Source organism: Akebia trifoliata, chromosome 12 (assembly GCF_017979445.1).
Source record: "Akebia trifoliata isolate Shusen 1 chromosome 12, ASM1797944v1, whole genome shotgun sequence".
Lineage (NCBI taxonomy): Eukaryota > Viridiplantae > Streptophyta > Magnoliopsida > Ranunculales > Lardizabalaceae > Akebia > Akebia trifoliata.
Window position 1 is genome coordinate 34,086,967 of NC_141386.1, and position 23,579 is coordinate 34,110,545.

General features: G+C 35.5%; 1 protein-coding gene and 2 pseudogenes across 1 annotated transcript; all 3 read left to right on the forward strand.

Moving 5' to 3' along the window:
- The first annotated feature begins 4,110 nt into the window (after positions 1-4,110).
- On the forward strand, positions 4,111-7,378 carry LOC147389764 (receptor-like protein EIX2). Its single transcript, XM_086417888.1, has one exon. It carries the CDS (start codon positions 4,237-4,239, stop codon positions 6,700-6,702), a length of 2,466 nt encoding a protein of 821 aa, XP_086274014.1. The 5' UTR covers positions 4,111-4,236; the 3' UTR covers positions 6,703-7,378.
- Positions 7,379-7,405: 27 nt separating this feature from the next.
- LOC147389765 (kiwellin-1 pseudogene) lies at positions 7,406-8,849 on the forward strand (annotated as a pseudogene).
- Positions 8,850-12,249: 3,400 nt separating this feature from the next.
- LOC147389766 (uncharacterized) lies at positions 12,250-23,467 on the forward strand (annotated as a pseudogene).
- Positions 23,468-23,579: the final 112 nt, after the last annotated feature.

The window sequence follows — 23,579 nt, forward strand, 5'->3', positions numbered from 1 at the left end:
AAGCAACTCAACCCATAACCCTACCCTAACCTAACCGATTCCCCATCCTCTCATCATCAACAACCAACATCATAACCCATAACCCTACCCTAACCTAACCTATTCCCCATCCTCTCATCATCAACAACCAACAACTCAACCCATAACCCTACCCTAACCTAACCTATTCCCCATCCGCTCATCATCAACCACCCACCTCACAACCCATACCCTACATACCCTAACCTATTCCCCATTCTCTAACACTATCAACCACCCACATCACAACCCATATCTATCCATCACTTTCCCTTAAAACACTCCCACAAAATCACCCCAACTCATACCTCCCATCATCACCCCCACACTCTCCTCTCTAATCATCTAACCACCATCACCAATCAACCAATCTCATCATCTCCCCCATTTGCCACATGCCATCATCCCTTCAATCCTCTCAAAATCAAACCAATCACCACTCATCTCTCCAAATCAAACACCATACTTCTTCAACCATCTCAACACTCCTTCTCCAAACAACTCTCTTACACCCATCAAACATCACTCATCTCACCCCACCAAACACTCTACCCAAATGGATTTGGGTAAGATCCAAACCATTTGGGTTAAAACACAACCCATTTCCATCATTACAAAAATACCCTCACTTTCATCTCAAATTTCATACCCTTTTCCTCTAAAACCCATGCCATTATCCACTATCCTAAATCCTCACCCTATTATACCCCTAGAATACATCCCAACTCCTATAAAAACCCCTCCATTCTCTTCCTACACTAACTAATGAATATTTGAGAAAAATCCTCAAAACACCACAACACTTTACTTTACTCTCTTCACTACACTCAACCCTCTCTCATCTCATCTCAACACTTCACTCTCAACTCAACTCAATCTTCTACAACCTCAAGCAAGTTCAAGTCAACTCAAGGGAAGACATATTTGAAGATCAACTCAAAGAACAAGGTGGGTTTGGACCAAGAACCCCCTCCCAACTTCCCTCTTCTACTCTCCCTTTTCCCACACGTTTGCACACACCACCATGGGTTAAATCACAAAAGGGGCCCTTCTACATAAGGGTCCCCTTAATGATTGAAACCAACATTGAAAGTCCCTCACGCTTGAGGGTACACATCAAGTTTTTTTTTTAATTTCATTTTCCTTTTCTTTTTAAGTTAAAAAAACCGAATCCGAGGTTACCACATCACGTGGGTGGAGTAGGGTGCCTAACACCTTCCCTACTCCATAAATGGACCCCCTTACCTTGAATCAAGGTTGGACCACGTGCATTATCCGACGAGAGTCATCAAAGATACAAAATGTATGATTTTTCAAAAAACATGACATCGGGTGACCATTCACACCCTTTTATCAATTTGAATGGTGGCGACTCCAAAACACCCCAAAGTGGAGGGATGTTTGAAGAATATTCAAAACCCCGTGTCCACAGAAGATATTTTAGGTGTCAATCTCTTGGATTGTAGCTTAGTGGCATCCATCAATCGGGTTAGCCTGCCCAAGTTGCAACCCTAATGGATAGTGACTTTAAATTCTATCTAACAAAGACCTTGTATGCACAAAAAAAAAACAAATTGACTTAACTCTCATGTGACAAACTAATTAATCGGGTTAGGCGTCCATCAATCGGGTTAGCCCACCCAAGTTGCAACCCTTATGGAGAGTGACTTAGAATTCTATCTAACAAAGACCTTGTATGAAAGAAAAAAAAAAAATTGACTTAACTCTCATGTGACAAACTAATTAATAAGAGACTAGATCATATGCACCTAGAGTGGAGGATTGAAACCTAGCTCCCACACCTCAACTCATGCCACGTAAGGCCCAATCCTAGGAAATTTTAAAAAGAAGATATTTTAGGTGTCAATCTCTTGGATTGTAGCTTAGTGGCATTCATTAAGGTGTGGGAGGAGGGATTCAATCCTCCGCCCTGGGTGCATAGGATCCAAACTCAAACAAAGACTTTGTAGCATTCCAAGTCTATGGCGGACTTAACACGTCTAGAATTTTAGCATGTAAAGAGTGTAATCATTAATAGTATTCCAAGTTTCGGTTGGCGGGCTAAACATTTCAAGATTTAGTCTTTTAGCATATAAAGCTTGGACTCATTAATTAATAGCATTCCAAGTCTCTAGCGAGTTTAACAGTTGTAACATATGAAGTCTGGACTCATTAATTCACTTTTTTCTTGACTTTGTAGCATTTGAAAAATGCATATCTACAGTTTAATTTGCATAATTGGTTAACAAATTGACTAGTGGATTGTGTAGAAATTACAAAATGCTATGTGCCCTAATTAGCAATCCACCCTATTAAGTATTTATTAAGTGATTTTTGGTATAAAAGAAATTACAAAGTCATAATAAAAAATATTTTAAATTCTTCTTTAACTATCAAGGAATTACATTTTTTTAATTATTCAAAAGTAATTATTTTCTTGTTTGTTATCTAATGTAGGCGAAAACCACACAAATGAAAATGCTTAATAATGCCTTGCCAAAATCTAAACAACTTAAACAATGAATCTAATGTTCCAAATGTCGAATATGAATTAAAAATTGAATTTCACCCATATTGCATATATAATTATGAAAAATAAGTAGCTGTAGCACAAAGGGTGACCGAAAAAAGTTAAGATTTTGGCAAGGCATTATTATTCTATTTGTAACGGGTATTAGTAGAATTGATTTTCATTTCAGCGATCGCACATTTGAAATCGATATTTTATTTAGGCTTTTAAAAGCATAAACATTTAGAACTGATCCGTTGACACATCTCTAATCCTAACTATATCTCAAAAATTGATGTATCTAAATTTTACTATGATATTCTTATATTGTTTCCTGGAGAGAAATTTTTTGAATTTTACCAACGTATATTGGTTAGAAAAATTAACAGGGCAAGAGCGTTAAGTGCACATCAAGGGTAAATGAAATAGCGATACTTTTGAGTTTTGACTATCACACCTTTCTCATTTTAAAAATAAAAACAATTTTGACTCTTTAGTGTGTGCCATGTCATGCCTAACAAGGGTCATTTTATAAATTAGGGATGCAGTCAATATAGGGGGCTAATGTGATTGATGGATCCAAATTCTGTGAGCAATTTTTTTTGTCCACATTAGACCAATATCTTCCTCTCTCAAAAGAAAAAACAAATTAAAGAAGAGAGTTATTATTAGTTTGCAAATGTTAAATTTAGAATTTTATATGGGTTTGATTCTTATTGTAAACAAATGTTAAATTTGTTTTAATGTTTAATTTTGAGTGGTGTTATTTAATAGTTAATTGGAGTGTGATAAATAATTTAAGAAATGTGGGTGTAATAAGTAAAAGTTTGAGTGCCAATAGCCACTCTCTAGGTTTTACACATAGAGGCGGCCGGAGGTGTTAGATTTAAAAAAATTAAATTGAGGGTAGAATGGACATTTAAAAGTGTACGGTGACGTGGATCCCCCTATAATGTTATAATGTTTGTTGGGTAACGAAGTTGAAAGTGTAAACTCCAAGGGTGTTTTTATAATAAAAAGGCAACAGTGAGGTGTGCCCAATAAATCTCGATTCTTTTATTTTCTTGTGTCACTGTGAATTGTGAAAGGGAAAACAGAGAAATGAAGGAAAGGGGAGGGGCCACCACTTCATTCTATAAATAAATGTTGTTAATGTGAAAGAGGAATTAAAATTGAGGAAGAAAGTAATGGCGAGATTCATGATTAGTGTTGTGCTGTTGTTCTCTTGTATCATCATCCACTTCACTTACTACTGCTTCAGTGAAGAAGATTCCAAGTTACAGCTGCGTTGCTTACCAAAGGAGAGAGAAGCTTTACTAAAGTTCAAAGAAGGTCTCATTGATCCCACACATCGCCTCTCTTCTTGGGTCCTCTCCCAACAACAACAACAACAACAACAACAACAAGATTGCTGCACTTGGAATGGAATAACCTGCGACAACACTACCGGACACGTCATCAAGCTTGATCTCCGGAATGACCCATTTCTTTATGTTAGTGGAGATCTTGACCTTTATCTTTACGATATTGGAGATGTTGACTTTCTTAATAAGACAAGTCTGGTGGCGAGTAGAGAGGTAAATCCTTCATTACTTGAGTTGAAACATTTGAATTACTTGGACTTGAGTGGGAACAATTTCTCTAATTTCAAAATTCCCAACTTTTTTGGATCTTTCCATGAATTGAGATATCTCAATCTCTCTGAAGCAATGTTTGGTGGTGTTATTCCACCTCATCTTGGTAATCTCTCCAACTTGCTTTCTCTCGATTTCTCTTGGATATTTGACGATGACACTGTCATTGAAAATATGAATTGGATCTCTCATCTTTCTTCTCTTCAACACCTTGACATGAGTGGAATCCTTCCTTCCAATGAGGCATCACAATTCATCAACTTGCTTCCTTCTTCTTTAAAAGAGTTGGGCTTGTCTAGATGTGGACTATCTTTCACTCATCTTTCATCATCATCATTTTTTAATAATCACACATCTCTTTCCATTCTTGATCTTAGCTCGAATGATTTTGAAGGTCCAATCCCAACTGCTCTTTGGAACATGACTTCTCTTATTTTCCTTGATCTCTCCTACAACGCTTTCACTTCTAATCGTCCAATTCTTGATGCTTCAAGGAATCTCTGCTCATTGAAAACATTATACGTTTCTGACACCATGTTAGCAGGGAAAATAACTGATAAGTACTTGTCTTCTCCATGCTTCATGGATACTTTGGAGTCACTGGATTTGTCATCTAATGAACTCAGTGGGTATTTGCCTAATTGGTTGGGCCAGTTTAAAAATCTAAAACACCTTTTTCTTTCATCCAATCAATTGAATGGTCCTATTCCCACATCTCTCGGCTCATTGTCGACTTTGAGAACATTATTTCTCAGATCTAATCACCTGAATGGGACTGTTCCAGAAAGCCTAGGACAACTTTCAGAGCTAAAACAATTGGATCTTTCTGAAAATTCTTTAAAAGGTGTTGTATCTGAGGTTCATTTTGCTCAACTCTCCAAACTACAACATTTGGATATGAGTTCGAACTCTTTGGTTCTGAAAGTTGAACCTGATTGGGTACCTCCTTTCCAACTGAAGTATTTGCAAATATCATCTTGTATAATAGGTCACCCGTTTCCCAAATGGCTCCAAACACAAACTACTGTTTTTAAATTGGATATCTCCAATGCAAACATTTTAGATTCCATTCCAAACTGGTTTGTGAACGTCTCTTCTCATTTACGCTTCTTAAATCTCTCTCACAATCAGATCCATGGCAAGGTGCCTACTTTTGTGGCGTCAAACAATCATTCTTTGAGCCTGTATTTGAGTTCCAACAAATTTGAGGGTCACTTACCACATTTTCCTTCCAATGTTGATATATTGGATCTCTCCAATAACTCAATTTCAGGAACTATACCACAAAGTATAGGTGATATGATGCCTGGATTACTGATTTTGTTTCTTTCTGATAACGTTATTGGTGGTAGCATCCCTCGTTCATTATGTAAAATGAAGAACTTAAACCTTCTTGATCTCTCAAAAAATCATTTGTATGGACATCTCCCTCATTGTTTGGGTAATTTATCCTTCTTGATAGTTTTAGATTTATCCTCCAATAATCTCTCAGGAGTTATTCCAAATTCAATGGGTGATCAATCAAGGCTTCAATCATTGCACTTGAACAACAACAGCTTTAGTGGAATGTTCCCCTTAGCCTTGCAAAACTGCTCTTCCTTGACTGTTCTTGACCTTGGAGAGAATAAATTATCCGGGAACATGCCTGCATGGATCGGAAAGAGCCTGACATTGTTACACATTTTAAGGCTGAAGTCGAATAAGTTTGATGGTGATATTCCTTCACAACTGTGCCATCTATCTCATCTTCAAATAATGGACCTCGCTTGTAACAATTTATCTGGAATCATCCCCCATTGTTTCGGCAATTTCAGTGCTATGACTTCCAATCAAACAGGACTTTACATTTATTGGAGCGGAGGAGGATTTGATTACAGTGATCAAATAAGGGAAGTCATAAAAGGAAGAGAAGATGAATATAGAAAACTGCTGCCATTCATCATCAACATGGACCTTTCAAATAATAAGTTGGTAGGACAGATACCCGAGGAGCTAACCAATCTTTATCGACTGTATAATCTGAATTTATCAATAAATTTTTTAACTGGAAGTATCCCAGCGAAGATTGGTCAATTGAGTTTATTGGAATCTCTTGATTTATCCAAGAACCGTCTTTCAGGCACAATTCCTCAAAGCCTATCAAATTTAACATTTTTAAATCACCTGAACCTATCATACAACAACTTATCGGGACAAATTCCATCAGGCAACCAACTCCAAACCCTGGATGATCCTTCAATTTATAAGGACAATCCAAAACTTTGTGGATTTCCATTGGAGAAGAAGTGCTTAGATGATGTGTCATCACAAGCTCCCACAATTGATGAAAATGAGTCAAAAATAGGTTGGTTCCATATTGGAATGGCATCAGGATTCGTGGTAGGAAATTGGGGAGTTTTTGGTGTTTTATTATTCAAGAAGACTTGGAGGTACGTTTATTTCCAATTTGTGGACGATATCACAGACACATTGTATGTGGTGATAGTAGTGTCAGTAGCTCGACTGAAGAAGAGGCTCAAGTGCAACCTGGATGAAGAATAAAAAAATTTGCTTTGTTTGTTGTTCAATCATGTACTCTTTATATATAGTGGGGGCTTATGTGTTTGCATTTACAAGAATAATGTGTAATTTTATTAGTTTCTTTGTACAATACATATAGTTATCTTAAGAGGTCATTTAAGCCCATTGACTCAATTCAACCCTTGTAGACCTACACCGAAATTAATTGGATCATTGTTAGCAATTCGACCAACAATTCACAAAGTATACATGAATTATACAATAATTGATTAAAATAGCCGTGCAATTCAATTATTCATAAAATATACCTTTTTGACTTAAAACGAATTATTCACAATTTGTTCATCTCTTGAATTAAATAATTCAAAAAAAATGTGTATAATTAGGGGTTAAACACACAAGTCATATTTTTTACATGGTAGTGCATTCTTCACTCTCCCCTCACACTTTACAGTTTCCTTTATTTTTGTTCAACTTTCTTTACCTCTTTCCCTATCTCTTTGGATTTTGGTTCATCTTTCAATACTCAACTAAAGTATTTGCAAATGTCATTTGTGGCTAAACTAAGCATTAAGCAAGATGGTGATGGTGACATTGACATTAGATTATCACCAATGCCACGCCGTTGATGTCTTAGACGTTCTTTTCACCTTACTGGATCAACCAAGGAAATATATATATTTAAAAAAGGGTGTGGTGCTCTTAACTTATAATAGGAACATAGGATCAAAATTCAGCATACATATTATTGTTTATAATGAAATTAGTTAAGAATAGAACCTCTACATGACTGCTGAGATACGAAATCATGGAAGAGAAAACAACTACAATTGGGATATGAAATTTGATTAATCTCAACGTGGAAGTTATACTGATTGAAGGAATCTAGTTTGACTATTGTAGTAGTTAGTCAATCCAAAAAAATTTATTCTTAAAATTGTTCTTTTTTCATGTAAAATAATGGCATTTTGAGTAGGTTGTACATTACATCTATCTACCACATGTGCACTTGCTTTGCATTAAACATTTCCACGCAATTACATTGAAAGGGAGAAGATGAAGAACTTTACATCGAGTGCATTACTTCTTCTCACTCTACTCCTTATTACAGAATGCCTGAATGTTGAAGGTCAATCATGTAAACAAAGTGGCAATGTGAGACGGAGGAAACCCCCTCCTGGTCAATGCAATAGAGAGAATGGCTCTGATTGTTGTGTACAAGGAAAGCTCTACCCTGTCTACAGGTGTTCGCTGCCCATGTCCACCCATACAAAGGCACTTTTGACAATCAACAGTTTTGAGAAGGGTGGAGATGGCGGTGGGCCTTCAGAATGTGACAATCAATACCATTCTAATGACTCACCAGTAGTAGCACTCTCAACTGGAAGGTTCAACAATGAGAGCAAGTGCTTGAAGAACATCATGATCAGCGGTAATGGGCGTAGTGTGGTGGCCATGGTGGTTGATAAGTGAGACTCAACTATGGGTTGCGATAGTGACCATGACTATCAGCCTCCATGTCCTAACAACATTGTTGATGCCTCGAGAGCTGTATAGGAAGCGCTGGGCGTGTCACGTAGTGATTGGGGAGGGTTGGACATTGTCTAGTCTGACGTGTAAAATCCACCACATATACTAATTCTTTTAATGTATTATATATGATTACTTTGTATGTTTATTTAGTCATGTTGTGGTTTAAATTTATGTCTGTTGTGAGTCTTTGCCAAGTCTTATGAAATATTTGTGTAAATCATGTCATTATAATACTTTGCATCTGTATGTACATTTTATTTTTTTATGGCGTCATCAAATGACACAGTGGTGTTTTTATTTATTTTTTGATAGGTAAACTAGACTCGAACCCACGACCTCAAAGTCGTATCTGCAGTTTGTCCACCAACTGAGCTATGGGTCCACCGAGCCTTCTTTCTGATCTCCTTTGTGCCTCACATGACATAATCTTTTGTGTCTACTGACACATGACGGCTCAACCAAACTTTTGATGGATCTGTACACGCAAAATCATCATATCAATCATTTTTGTAGCTATTGAACTAGAGAATGGCCTGTTTGTCTAATTGTGTATTAACTTAATTCTTCCCACTCCATCATGTTTTGATTTTACATCTACTCTTTCTATCCTTCATCACAAATGATTATCAATGTCCAATCCCAATATTTCTTTGGAATATGATTTCTCTTAAAGTTGTTTTTGAAAACTATTTTAATATTTCTAAAGTTCCAATTCCAAAAGCTTTGAATAATTTGTTGAGAAAGTTGTAAAACCATGAGGATAAGAGATTAGGAAAATTGGGAAGATAGATTTAAAGCTTGAGAAATATCATTGTCTTTAAACCAATATTTTTCCCCAATAAGAAAATCATGGTCAACAATAGATTACCAACAAAGTTGGTTTTAGGATACTATGGATCAAATATGAATTCTTATAATATATTTGTTGGATCTACTCATGCTTCCTATAATGCCAAACATTAATAAATCACTTCGATAAAACAGTGTAGTTATGATGGATCGAAACAAGAATTTGTCAATTGAATTGTTTGTACAAAATGAGTGAAATCAGTCCCTTTAAGACATACTTGTCAAGCAAACGATGATTGAACCCCAATTACTTAATCTCCACTCTCTAGGGTTTTATATCTTTATAACTTCTCTCTCACATTGACTCTTTCTTTCAGAATTCAGACGCATGTGACTTTGATTTCTCTAGGTTTCCTCGTACAATCGGATTTGAATGCTCTAGGGTTTATATCTTTATTAGATTCTCTACACAATTAGATTTGATCTCTCTCAAACTTAACCGGATTTGAACTCGATTTTGATATCTCTCTGACGAAATCAGATTTCAACTCTCTAGGTTTCGATCTAGATAAATCCCTGCAATTTAGGGTTCTTAACTGATATGATCAATAGATAAACTCTTCAAATTAGGGTTCCTGTTCCATCTATTAATCGATCACCTCAGCTAGTTTCGCATTGATTTGAAGTAGACGAAGGTTTGACGAAATCCCCCATGACTAAATTGTTCTTGCTATGTTTCCTTCTCTACACTCCTTTGAATTTCATCTATGTTGTCTCCGAGCAGAATGGCATTGTCTTTCAGAAAATGTTAGCTGAGTGAGAAACCAATGGGTTAGTATGCTTGAGACCTACTCCTACAACCATACCTTCTCCTCCTTATATGGGTTAGTATGGAGTTCTATGCCATCGCATAAGCTCTCAAGCATTGGTGTCATTATGTAGCATACATGGTGTTTATCACGAGGCATGTGGTATGGTGGTACCTCAACTCCCAAAAGAAGTGAGTGCTTAATATCCGTGGTCCTTAAACATTGGTGACATTATATAGTATACTTGGTGATTAAGCACCGATGTGCCTCTTTCCCTTGGCGAAGCAGGCATTGGATTTATGCTTAGAAACCATTTGGGGAACCCAATATGAGCAGTAACAGCTGGATAAACGCCTAAAAACATCTTGCATTATGAGCTGTGGGCTGTTTTTTAAAGTTATGATTTATGTTCTGGGCAATAAATCTTGTTCCTACTGTTAAACAGAGAAATCGGTTTACTTGTAAAGGAATATGGGAGGAAATTTGAGTTACAGCTTTCTATTTGTTAACTTCAGTGTCATATACATCTCACTTGTATGTCTTGGTTAGTGTGAACTTTCTTTGTGAGTGGCCTTTCCTTGAGCGTTTGCGTACTTGCTTTGTTGAACCACCCTATTTTCGGATGACAATGAAGCCTATTATCAACCATTTGTTGCAATCTCTTTGTTCTGTATGTGCTTTCCGTAAGAATCCTAAGGAATGGGAATGGGAATGGGAATGGGGGAAATGCTAGAAAATGGGCTAATATCACTTTTAATATTAGAACTGTAGATAGATAAATATGGTTGTGTGAAAGTTTTCAAATAATTTTTATTATTGAAAATTGACATCATGGTAGAAGGAATTTAGGACAAATCTAAAGCACAAGAGAAAGTAGGTTGTAGTGATTATTGAGAAAACAAATCAGTTCAAGTCCAAAATCAATGAAAAGAATAATATAAACTACGGAGAATGACCTCAAAGGCTCTCTATTTTGAAAAATGGATTAAAAGGTTGAGGTTTATGTTTTAGAGAATATTTTCCTTGCAAAGATCTTTTGAAGCATTCTTATCATGACCTCTTGAAGTATTATTTCATTCAATGCTTAAAATGCCTTTTATAATGTAATTCAAATATTTTGAAATACGTTTTCTTTACTTGACATGTGAGCCTTATGTCAATTGTTCCTATTGAACTACTACGCAGTCGTGCATTTTTTTTTCCTTAGTTATTTATTCTTTTCTTTTTTCCTTTGAGCGGGATGGTCTTATGGCTGCTGCATTTGAACAAACACTTGTTTAGGTTAGTTATGGTGGATTTGTCTCGTACACCTTGAATTTCTTTAGATCCAGTTAATGCACATTTTCATGTTAAATCCATGTTTGATGAGTAGAAATCACAATCACAATTCACTACCTTGCAGCCTAACATGCACATTTTAGTTTTTGCCTCTTCTATTGTGGAAAAGTTATCACTTCATTCTTTAGAAGTTATAGGTTTTGAAAGGTGTGCATTCCCTAGGAACTTGCTTATCATGTAAAATTCACTACCTTGCAGCCCAATATGCTGGCTGTTGACGTGGAAAAATTTGCTTCATCACCAACAGGTAAAATAATGATGAAAAAACTTTCAATTAGGTTTACAGCTAACTGCTTTTTAATGGCCTTTTGCTTGGATCTCTGCGTTAAACTGTATCCATGGATGAATCAGTTCCTAGTTGTGTAATTAGTTGGATGGAAGCATGTTTTATATTGTCTGACAATCATCCCGATAGAGTTTGGTAACACCAACTCAAAGGGCCTGTGAGCTGTAAAATCTTCCCAAATTTTGCACTTGGAGGTCTATTTATTGGCTCCTTATCTGATGAATTGCCTCTTAATCGTTTTACTAATCTGACACGTTGTGAAACCAATGCAGAGTGCCCCATTGGAGCAGGCCAAGTCTCGACTGTAAGATTGATCTGCTAGCAATCGTGTTCACTTTCTATTCCTTTTGTTTTACAAGCTAGAAGCAAAGCTTGATGAGGGCTAAATAATGCATGAAATGTGTAGTAAGATCCAAAAGTGAGAACTGGAACAATAATATTCTGTAACCATCTCTCTTTAATTTAAGGCTATATATTACCTTTTTCTAAGGCTTGTGTGTTACTCCAGCCATGATCCTCAATATTTCTTTCTTCATTTTGGATTTCTTCTTATCTTATCGTTATATGATAAAATGAAGTCAAATCACATTGATCGTGGCCTGTTTGGATGGATGTCTGAATGTATTATGTGCTATTCTTGAATGTGTGTAAATTGCATTTTGAGATCTTTTTAGTTTGGTTTGTGCCTTTGACTGTGTCCCAGTTACATTTTTCATTAATTTCTCCATTTCCATTGTGAAGAGGTTTTCACGTCAGTAGGTTAAATTCTAAAGGAGAGGGAGCCCATTTTTTAAACTTACAAACCCAGAAAAACGACTGTCAATGACAGTCATTTTTTCCGACGTTTTTTAGTCAGTTGCAAATAAAAGGCAACTCCTTTTAAAACGATGACTGCAATGTCTGTTAGGGCAGTCATTTTGTTAAAAAACAATGGTCTTGAGCCGTCATTTTGAGCTTATTATGATGTAGTGCTATTATATCTCTGTCCCAATAAATTGAACAACCCAATACCCCCAAATCTTGAAAGATTGTCAAGTTTGATAGTATTCTCTTAGTGGTAATGAATTGAATGGGATTGTCCTCCTTCCAGAATACTCGATTCTCAAAACATGTCTGTCGTAGAGATGACAATTATGCTACTGAACATAAACATTAGAAATTAAATGAGAAAATTCCGAGAATAGGAAACGAATTATTGCACGATTGAGACTACAACTCTGTCCCTATATGTTCATATTGCATTTACTTAGGCTTTTGTCTTTGCAGGTAGTATCACAAAAACCAACAAAATTGTGGCCAAACTAAGCATTAAACAAGATGGTGATGGTGACATTAACATTAAACAAGATGTCATGTCCTTGATATCTTATAGACATTCCTTTCACCATATTGGATCAACCAAGGAAATATGTTGAAAAAGACTACAATTAAGAATAGAACCTCTACATGACTGCTGAGATAGCAAACCGTGGAATAGAAAAAGACTACAATTGGGATATGAAATTTAATTCATCTCACCGTGGCAGTTATGTTGATGGAAGGAATCTGCTTTGACTATTTTAGTAGTTAGCTAATCCAAAAAAATTTATGCTTAAAATTGTTCCTTTTTTTTTTCAGTGTGAAATAAAGGCATTTAGGGTAGGTTTTGCCTCATATACAACTCTCACATGTGCACTTGCCTGGCATTAAACATTTCCACACAATTACATTGAAAGAGAGAAGATGAAGAACTTTACATCAAGTGCATTACTTCTTCTCACTCTACTCCTTATTATAGAATGCCTGAATGTTGAAGGTCAATCATGTAAACCGAGTGGCAAAGTGAGAGGTATGAAACGCCCTCCTGGTCAATGCCCAGCGAATGACTCTGTTGTGTACCAGGAAAGTTTTACACCATCTACAAGTGTTCGCCATTCGGTATCAAGCCATACAAAGGCAGTTTTGACAATCAACAGCTTTGAGAAGGGTGGTGGTGGCGATGGGCCATCAAAATGTGACAATAAATATCATTCTGATGACACACCGGTTGTAGCTCCATCGACTGGATGGTTCAACAACAAGAGCAGGTGCTTGAAGAACATCACGATCAGTGCTAATGGGCGTAGTGTGGTGGCGATGGTGGTTGATGAGTGTGACTCGACTATGGGGTGTGATTGTGACCCCACTATGGGGTGTGATTGTGACCACAATTACCTGCCCCCATGTCCTAACAACATTGTTGTTGCCTCACAAGCTGTGCAGAAAGCGTTGGGGGTGCCACTTAGTGATTGGGGAGAGTTGGACATTGTCTGGTCTGATGCTTAAAATCCAGAATACAACTTTTGATTCATTTATATGGTTGTACTTTGTACGTTTTGAGTTAGTTTCATGTATTAATTGAGAATATCAAAGATCATATTTTGTCAGTTCAACATTGAAGTACTCTGTTGAATTAAGATAGATCCCTTGTGATGATAATATATTAACTGTTTAGCTTAAGGAATAGCTAGCTGTGGGTGACATCAGGTTTTCCTTCGAAAACTTACTTGAACTGGTAGAATTATGAAAATGGATTTAAAACTCAATGAATTTATGTGTCCCAATACGTTTTGAAAATATCTGTGTAAAAGGATAATTTATCTATTTTCGTTAAAAAATTTATTTACAAAAATGGCATATAAGTATGGATGTTAACTATAATTTACTTTTATACTTGTTCAGGAAAAGTAAATTATTTTGTTATACAGTGACAAGAATGCGGCCAAACATTTCAAGACTTTAGACTTTTAGCATGTAAAGCTTTGACTCATTAATAGCATTCCAAGTTTCTAGCGAGCTTAACACTCGTAACATGTAAAGTCTGGACTCCTTAATTCACTTTTCTTAACTTTGTAGCATTTGAAACATGCATATCTACAGTTAAATTTGCATAATTGGTTAACAAATTGACTCATGGATTGTGTAGAAACTATGAATGAGAAGGAAGTGGCGGGACTACCACTATTTCTAAACCAAAAATGGCTATGTCCGACAACTCGATTGTATTATTTGTGTTTGAGATATGTGGAATTGTAGGTCATGAACAAATGTGACAAGCTATTCTTTGATATGAACGTCAATGTCACAATTTGATGGGTTTAATACATATACACACCGTTCAAAATGCTATGTGCCCTAATTAGCAATCCACCCTATTAAGTATTATTAAGTGATTTTTGGTAAAAAAAAATATTACAAAATCATAATAAAAAATGTTTTAAATTCTTCATTAACTATCAAAGAATTACATTTTTATTATTATTGTTCAGAAGTAATTATTTTCTTGTTAGTTATCTAATGTAGGGCAAAACCACACAAATGAAAAATACAAAGGTATCTTTAAAATAGAAATATATATATATATTATCTAAACAACTTAAAATTTGAATCTGATGTTCCGAATGTCAAATATGATTTAAAAATTGAATTTCACCCAGAATGCATATATAATTATGAAAAACAAGAAACCGTAGCACAAAGGGTGATCGAAAAAAGTTAAGATTTTACCAAGGCATCATTATTCTATGTGTAACGGGTATTAGTAGAATTGATTTTGATTTCAACGATCACACATCTGAAATCGATATTTTATATAGGTTTTAAACCCATAAACATTTAGAACCGATCCATTGACATCCCTAATCCTAACTATATCTCAAAATTGATGTCTCTAAAGTATATTATGGTACTCTTATACTGTTTCTTGGAGAGAATATTTTGAATTTTACTAATGTATATTGGTTAGAAAAATGACAGCAGAGCGTTAATGCACATCAAGTAAATGAAATACTTTTGAGTTTGACTATTACACTTTCTTATATTAAAAATAAACAATTTTGACTCTTTAGTGTGTCATGTCATGCCTAACAAGGTAATTTTGTAAATTAGGGATGCATTCAATATAGAGGGTATATGATTGGTGGATCCCGATTTCTGGACCCATTTTTTTTCCACATTAGACCAATATCTTCCTCTCTCAAAAAAGAAAAACAATTTAAAAAAAAGAGTTATTCTATTTGCAAACGTAGTGGCTTGAGAAGAAAGCAACATAATCAAATCTCAAACAAGTTGGGAAATTTAATGTAAAATTGGGATAATCAAATGGTCGGAGTGTTGAGAAAATAAATTTTTTGAACATATTTGAAGTGCTAATTAGGTTTGATACACGCTTTTAAGATCACTGACCCCATGAATACTTGGCCACCCTTTGCACACTAATACTAGTTTTAAGATAAAGCATTTTTTTCATCAAAATCGAAGTGCAGGAATGACACTGGTGGCAATAACATCCTATGTCAATCTTGATGGAAAAAAATTGATTAAGCTTCATACGTAATCTATGCATCGTTGTGGCACTTAAAGATGCGTGTATTTAACATCTAAGGGTCATATATTCAAGACAATATAATTTGCTCATAGTACAATAAAGATATACTAGAGATTATATACACTCTTTTGTAATCATTTTTGTTAATTTTCACCAATTTGTGCATGAATTTCTACACATTCCAAAATAATTGCACCAGCAGCAAAACGATCTTACAGCCGTTTATGACTTGGAGTGATTTTGGACAAACTATTTGTCTATTCTCGCAGATGTATCTCAGTTGACACCAAAATCTAAAATATAGAAAAAAGGACAAATTCCATTCCCTTGAAATAGATAATAAATAAATAAAAAAATCAAAGTCCTAAAAGGAAGATTATCAATCCTAATCCCTTAAAAGATCGTGACTACTCATCAATATTTATTCAAATAAGATAGCTCATCTATGTAATATTTATATTTTAGGATTATTTTGCTTGTTAGATAAGATCATATTTGAAGGTGCCCAACGTATGTAACTTGCCTTCATGTTGACAACAAACCCCTTGCTTGCCAAGCAAAGAAGAAGAATATAATATCATATCTTGATCACGCCATGTGACATGATAGATGAGTCTAGTGCATACGTCGGGATATGCACTAATCTATGCTCCTAGATTTGCACCATCCTCACATCAAGATTCGCACTTTAATTTTGTGCCATAGGCCCATTCTAAATGGAGTGTTGGTTAAATTGCACTAAGGTATATACTAAAATTACAACTATTTCTTTAAATCGTTTGAGGCTAAAAAATTTCAAATAAAAAAGACCTTATCAGCAAAAAACAAATTGACCCCCCATGTTAGTGGCGTAAAGATTTTTGAGTCTTCAATTGACTTGACCCCTCCCCTGTGTCAGTGGCCTAACAAAGTCCTTTTTTTAGAGAGAAACAAAGGTGAAAAGCTTTGCAACATTCCCAGTCTTTGGCAGGCTTAACACGTCAAGACTTTTAAGTCTCCAATTGACTTGACCCCCCCTCTGTTAGTGGCTTAACAAAATCATTTTTTAGAAAGAAATAAAGGATGAAAAACGTTGCAACATTCCAAGTCTTTGACAAGCTTAACACAAGACTTTTAAGTCTCCATATCCCTCCCCCCTGTTAGTGGCCTAACAAAATCCTTTTTTAGAGAGAAACAAAGGGTAAAAAACGTTGCAACATTCCAAGTCTTTAGTAGGCTTAACACGTCAAGACTTTTAAGTCTCCAATTGACTTGACCCCCCCTCCCCCCTGTTAGTGGCCTAACAAAGTCCATTTTTAGAGAGAAACAAAGGGTGAAAATATTATAAAATTTATAACTCACCAAACTCGGAATTAATATTTGTTTAAAATAAGGATCAAGACCATATAAAATTCTAAATCATTGAAATTTTATTTTATTTATTAGTGTTGAAATAGAGTACCCAACTTCTACTTATTGCACCCCAATTAAAATAAAATAAAAATTCAATGATTGAGAATAAGTAAAAGTTGGGGTGCCAATAGAAACTCTCTATATTTTCTTAGGACTTCTATGGCATAGATTTAGAATTTTATATGGGCTTGATCCTTATTGTGAACAAATGTTAAATTTGTTTCAATGTGTAATTTTGAGTGGTGTTATTTAATAGTTAATTGGAGTGATAAATAATTTAAGAATTGTGGGTGTATTAAGTAAAAGCTGTAGTGCCAATAGCCACTCTTTAGATTTTTATAGAAAATTAATTGAGGGTTGAATGACATTTAAAAGTGTATGATGACGTGGATCAGACTAAAAGGTTTGTTGAGTAACGAAGTTGAAAAACTGAGGTTTGATGAGTAAGAAATTTAATAAAGTAAGGGTTGCCTTGGAGTTGTCAGAATTCCAAGAGAGTTTTTATAATAAAAAGAAAACAGTGAGGTCTGCTCAGTAAATCTCTCTTCTTTTATTTTCTTCTCTGTCACCGTCAAAGAGAAAACAGAACGAAAGGTTACACAAAGGAAAGGAAAGGGAAAGGGCCACCACTTTATTTTATAAATAAATCTTAGTTATTGTAAAAGAAGAATTAAAATTGAGGAAGAAAGTAATGGCGAGATTCATGACTAGTGTTATGCTTTTGTTCTCTTGTATCATCATCCACTTCACTTACTACTGCTTTAGTGAAGAAGATTCCAAGTTACTGCTGCGTTGCTTACCGAATGAGAGAGAAGCTTTACTAAAGTTCAAAGAAGGTCTCATTGATCCAACACATCGTCTCTCTTCTTGGGTCCTCTCGCAACAACAACAAGATTGCTGCACTTGGAATGGAATAACCTGCGACAACACTACCGGGCACGTCATCAAGCTTGATCTTCGAAATGACCCATCTCTTTACGATAGTGGAGATCTTGACCTTGAATACGATATTCCTATATCTTATAGGAGAAGTCTGGTGGTGAGTAGAGAGGTTAATCCTTCATTGCTTGAGTTGAAACATTTGAATTACTTGGACTTGAGTTGGAACAATTTCTCTTATTTCAAAATTCCCAAGTTTTTTGGATCTTTCCATGAATTGAGATATCTCAATCTCTCTCTTGCAATGTTTGCTAGTGTTATTCCACCTCATCTTGGTAATCTCTCCAACTTGCTTTCTCACTATCTCTCTTGTATCATCCGTGTGGAATCATTCTACGGTTACTATATTATTTTTCCACTCCCGCTCCCACTCCCGCTCCCAACTGTTATTGAAAATATGAATTGGATCTCTCATCTTTCTTCTCTTCAACACCTTGGCATGAGTGGAATCAACCTTTCCAATGAGGCATCACAATTCATCAACTTGCTTCCTTCTTCTTTAAAAGAGTTGCGCTTGTCTCTATGTCAACTACTATCATCATCATTTCTTAATAATCTCACATCTCTTTCCATCCTTGATCTTGGATGGAATAATTTTGAAGGTCCAATAATCCCAATTGCTCTTTGGAACATGACTTCTCTCATTTTCCTTGATCTCTCTGGCAACTTTTTCACTTCTAATCGTCCAATTATTGATACTTCAAGGAATCTCTGCTCATTGAAAAGATTATACCTTTTTGGGAACAAATTAGCAGGGAAAATAACTGTTAAGTATTTTGGATACTTGTCTTCTCCATGCTTCATAGATACTTTGGAGTCACTGGATTTGTCATCTAATGAACTTAGTGGGTATTTGCCTAATTGGTTGGACCAGGTTAAGAATCTAAAATACCTTTCTTTTTCATCCAACTCATTTTATGGTCCTATTCCCACATCTCTCGGCTCATTGTCGACTTTGAGAAAATTATCTATCAATTCTAATCACCTGAATGGGACTGTTCCAGAAAGCCTAAGACAACTTTCAGAGCTAAAACAATTGGGTCTTTCTGGAAATTCTTTAAAAGATGTTGTATCTGATGTTCATTTTGCTCAACTCTCCAAACTACAATATTTGGATATGAGTTCCAACTCTTTGGTTCTGAAAGTTGGACCTGATTGGGTACCTCCTTTCCAACTGAAGTATTTGCTAATGTCATCTTGCATAATAGGTCTCCCGTTCCCCAAATGGCTCCGAACACAAACTACTGTTATTCGTTCGGATATCTCTAATGCAAACATTTCAGATTCCATTCCAAACTGGTTTGTGAACCTCTCTTCTCATTTATCCTTCTTAAATCTCTCTCACAATTAGATCCATGGCAAGGTGCCTACTTTTGTGGCGTCAAACAATCAATCTTTGAGTCTGGATTTGAGTTCCAACAAATTTGAGGGTCACTTACCACATTTTCCTTCCAATGTTGATATATTGGATCTCTCCAATAACTCAATTTCAGGAACTATACCACAAAGTGTAGGTGATATGATCCCTGGATTACTGATTTTGTTTCTTTCTGATAACGTTATTGGTGGCAGCATCCCTCCTTCATTATGTAAAATGAAGAACTTAGATCTTCTTGATCTCTCAAAAAATCATTTGTATGGACATCTCCCTCATTGCTTGGGTAATTTACACTTGAAAGTTTTAGATTTATCATCCAACAATCTCTCAGGAGCTATTCAAAATTCAATGGGTGATCAATCATGGCTATGATCATTGCACTTGAACAATAATAGCTTTAGTGGAATGTTCCCCTTAGCCTTGCAAAACTGCTCTTCCTTGACTGTTCTTGACCTTGGAGAGAATAAATTATCCGGGACCATGCTTGCATGGATTGAAAGAGCCTGACATCGTTACACATTTTAAGGTTGAAGTCAAATAAGATTGATGGTGATATTCCTTCACAACTGTGCCATCTATCTCTTCTTCAAATAATGGACCTCGCTAGTAACAATTTATTTGGAATTATCCCCCATTGTTTCGGCAATTTCAGTGCTATGGCTTCCAATCAAACAGGAGAGTATAATTATCTAATCGGAAGAAGAGTTGATTACAAGGATCAAATAAGGGAAGTCATAAGAGGAAGAGAAGATGAATATAGAAAACTGCTGCCATTCATCATCAACATGGACCTTTCAAATAATAAGTTGGTAGGACAGATACCCGAGGAGCTAACCGATCTTTATCGACTGTATAATTTGAATTTATCAAGAAATTTTTTAACTGGAAGTATCCCAACGAAGATTGGTCAATTGAGTTCATTGGAATCTCTCGATTTATCCAAGAACCATCTTTCAGACACAATTCCTCAAAGCCTATCAAATTTAACATTTTTAAATCACTTGAACTTGTCATACAACAACTTATCAGGGCAAATTCCATTAGGCAACCAACTCCGAACCCTTGATGATCCTTCGATTTATAAGGACAATCCAGAACTTTGTGGATTTCCATTGGAGAAATGCTTAGATGATGTCTCATCACAAGTTCCCACAGTTGATGAAAAAGACGAAGAAGAAGAAGAGTCAAAAATAGGTTGGTTCTATATTGAAATGTCATCAGGATTTGTGGTAGGAAATTTGGGAGTTTGTGGTGTTTTATTATTCAAGAAGACTTGGAGGTATGTTTATTTCCAATTTGTAGATAATATTAAAGACACATTGTATGTGGTGATAGTAGTGTCGGTAGCTCAACTGAAGAAGAGGCTCAAGTGCAACCTGGATGAAGAATAAACAAATTTGCTTTGTTTGTTGTTCAATCATGTACTCTTATATATACATATATATATATATATATATATATATATATCTATATATATATATAGTAGGGGCTTATGCGTTTGCATTTACAAGAATAATGTGTAATTTTATTAGTTTCTGTGTACAATACATATAGTTATCTTAAGAGGTCATTTAAGTCCATTGACTCAATTCAACCGTTGTAGACCTACACCGAAATTACTTGGATCATTGCTAGCAATTCGACCAACAATTCACAAAGTATACATGAATTATACAATAATTGATTTAACATAGCTGTGCAATTCAATTATTGATAAAATATACCTTTTTAACTTAAAACGAATTATTCACAATTTGTTCATCTCTCGAATTAAATAATTCAAAAAACTGTGTATAATTGGGTGTTAAAACACAAGTTATATTTTTTGCATGGTAGTGCATTCTTCACTCTCCCCTCATCCTTTATAGTTTCCTTTATTTTTGTTCATCTTTCTTTACCTCTTTCCCTATCTCTTTGGATTTTTGGTTATCTTTCAATACTCAACTGAAGCATTTGCAAATGTCATTTGTGGCTAAACTAGGCATTAAACAAGATGGTAATGGTGACATTGACATTAAATTATCACCAATGTCACGTCGTTGACCTCTTAGATATTATTTTCACCATATTGGATCAACCAAGGAAATATATATATTGAAAAAAGGGTGCGGTGCTCTTAACTTATAATAGGAACATGAGATCAAAATCCAGCATACATATTATTGTTTATAATGAAATTAGTTAAGAATAGAACCTCTACATGACTGCTGAGATACGAAACAGTGGAAGAGAAAACGACTACAATTGGGATATGAAATTTGATTAACCTCGACGTGGAAGTTATATCGATTGAAGGAATCTAGTTTGACTATTGTAGTAGTTAGCCAATCCAAAAAAATTTATACCTAAAATTGTTATTCTTTTCAGTGTAAAATAATGGCATTTTGAGTAGGTTGTACATTATATATACCTACCACATATGCACTTGCTTTGCATTAAACATTTCCACATAATTACATTGAAAGAGAAAAGATGAAGAACTTTACATTAAGTGCATTACTTCTTCTCATTCTACAACTTGTGACAGAATGCCTGAATGTTGAAGCCCAGTCATGTAAACAAAGTGGCCATGTGAGAGGGAGGAAACCCCCTCCTGGTCAATGCAATAGAGAGAATGACTCTGATTGTTGTATACAAGGAAAGCTCTACTCTGTCTACAGGTGTTCACCTTGGAAGAGACAATTATGCTAACTAATATTAAACATTAAATTAGGATTAAATGCATCAACTACACTATTACATGATTGAGATATGAGATACAAGTCTGTCCTCATATGTTTTTACAGAATTTCCTAAGGCTTTTGTCTTCACAGTTAATATCATAAAAATCAACATATTTGGGTCTTAATTAAGCCGTTAAACAAGATAGTGATGGCAACATTGATTTCATATTATTTCTAATGCCATCCCATTGACGTCTTAGAGGTTCAACAAGATGAAGAATTCAATAAAAATATCAATTAAAAAAAGAGTCCACATCAAACTCCATCATAATGTCACTGTATATGATATGGTTAATTAAGAATAAATCTGTGTCGGGCTGTGTCAAATATTTTCATAGAGGGCATCTGGTTATTGACCACTGTGATGGTTAGCTGCTACTAAAAAATCTATGCCAAAAATTGTTCTTTTTCAGTGCATAATATCAGATTATGTGAAGTTTGTACCCCACATATACATCTCACATGAGCACTTGCTTTGCTGAAAGCATTATCACACAAGAGTAGAGAGAGTTAGAGAATATGAAGAGCTTATGTGCAAGTGCATTACTTCGTCTTGTCGTACTCCTTGTTGTAGAATGCCTGAATGTTGAAGCCCAGTCATGTAAACCAAGTGGCAATGTGAGAGGTAGGAAACCCCCTCATGGTCAATGCAATAGAGAGAATGACTCCGATTGTTGTGTACAAGGAAAACTCTACCCCGTCTACAGGTGTTCACCGCCCGTGTCCACCCATACAAAGGCACTTTTGACAATCAACAGCTTTGAGAAGGGTGGAGATGGCGGTGGGCCATCAGAATGTGACAATCAGTACCATTCTGATGATACACCGGTAGTAGCACTCTCAACTGGATGGTTCAACAATGAGAGCAGGTGCTTGAAGAACATCACGATAAGCAGTAATGGACATAGTGTGGTGGCCATGGTGGTTGATGAGTGTGACTCTACTATGGGGTGTGATAGCGACCACGATTACCAGCCCCCATGTCCTAACAACATTGTCGATGGCTCGAGAGCTGTGTGGGAAGCACTGGGCGTGTCACGCAGTGATTGGGGAGGGTTGGATATTGTTTGGTCTGATGCCTAAAATCCCTAATACAGCTTTTAATTAGTTTATATGGTTGTAAGTTCTATGTATTGATTAGCAATACATATAAGAGAGTTTGTGTCTTTCTCTTTTCCAAACCTGTAGATGTTGTTTAGATTTAAGCCTATTGTACTTCTACCCCAAGTGTCATGAAATATTTTGTAATATTTAAAAAAGTAAATATAATATTGTGTTTCAACATGGCTGCAATTTCTTTTGAAGTACATTAGACCACACAAAGGTTGTTGGTAATCAACCACAATGAACTTAATATACAAGACAT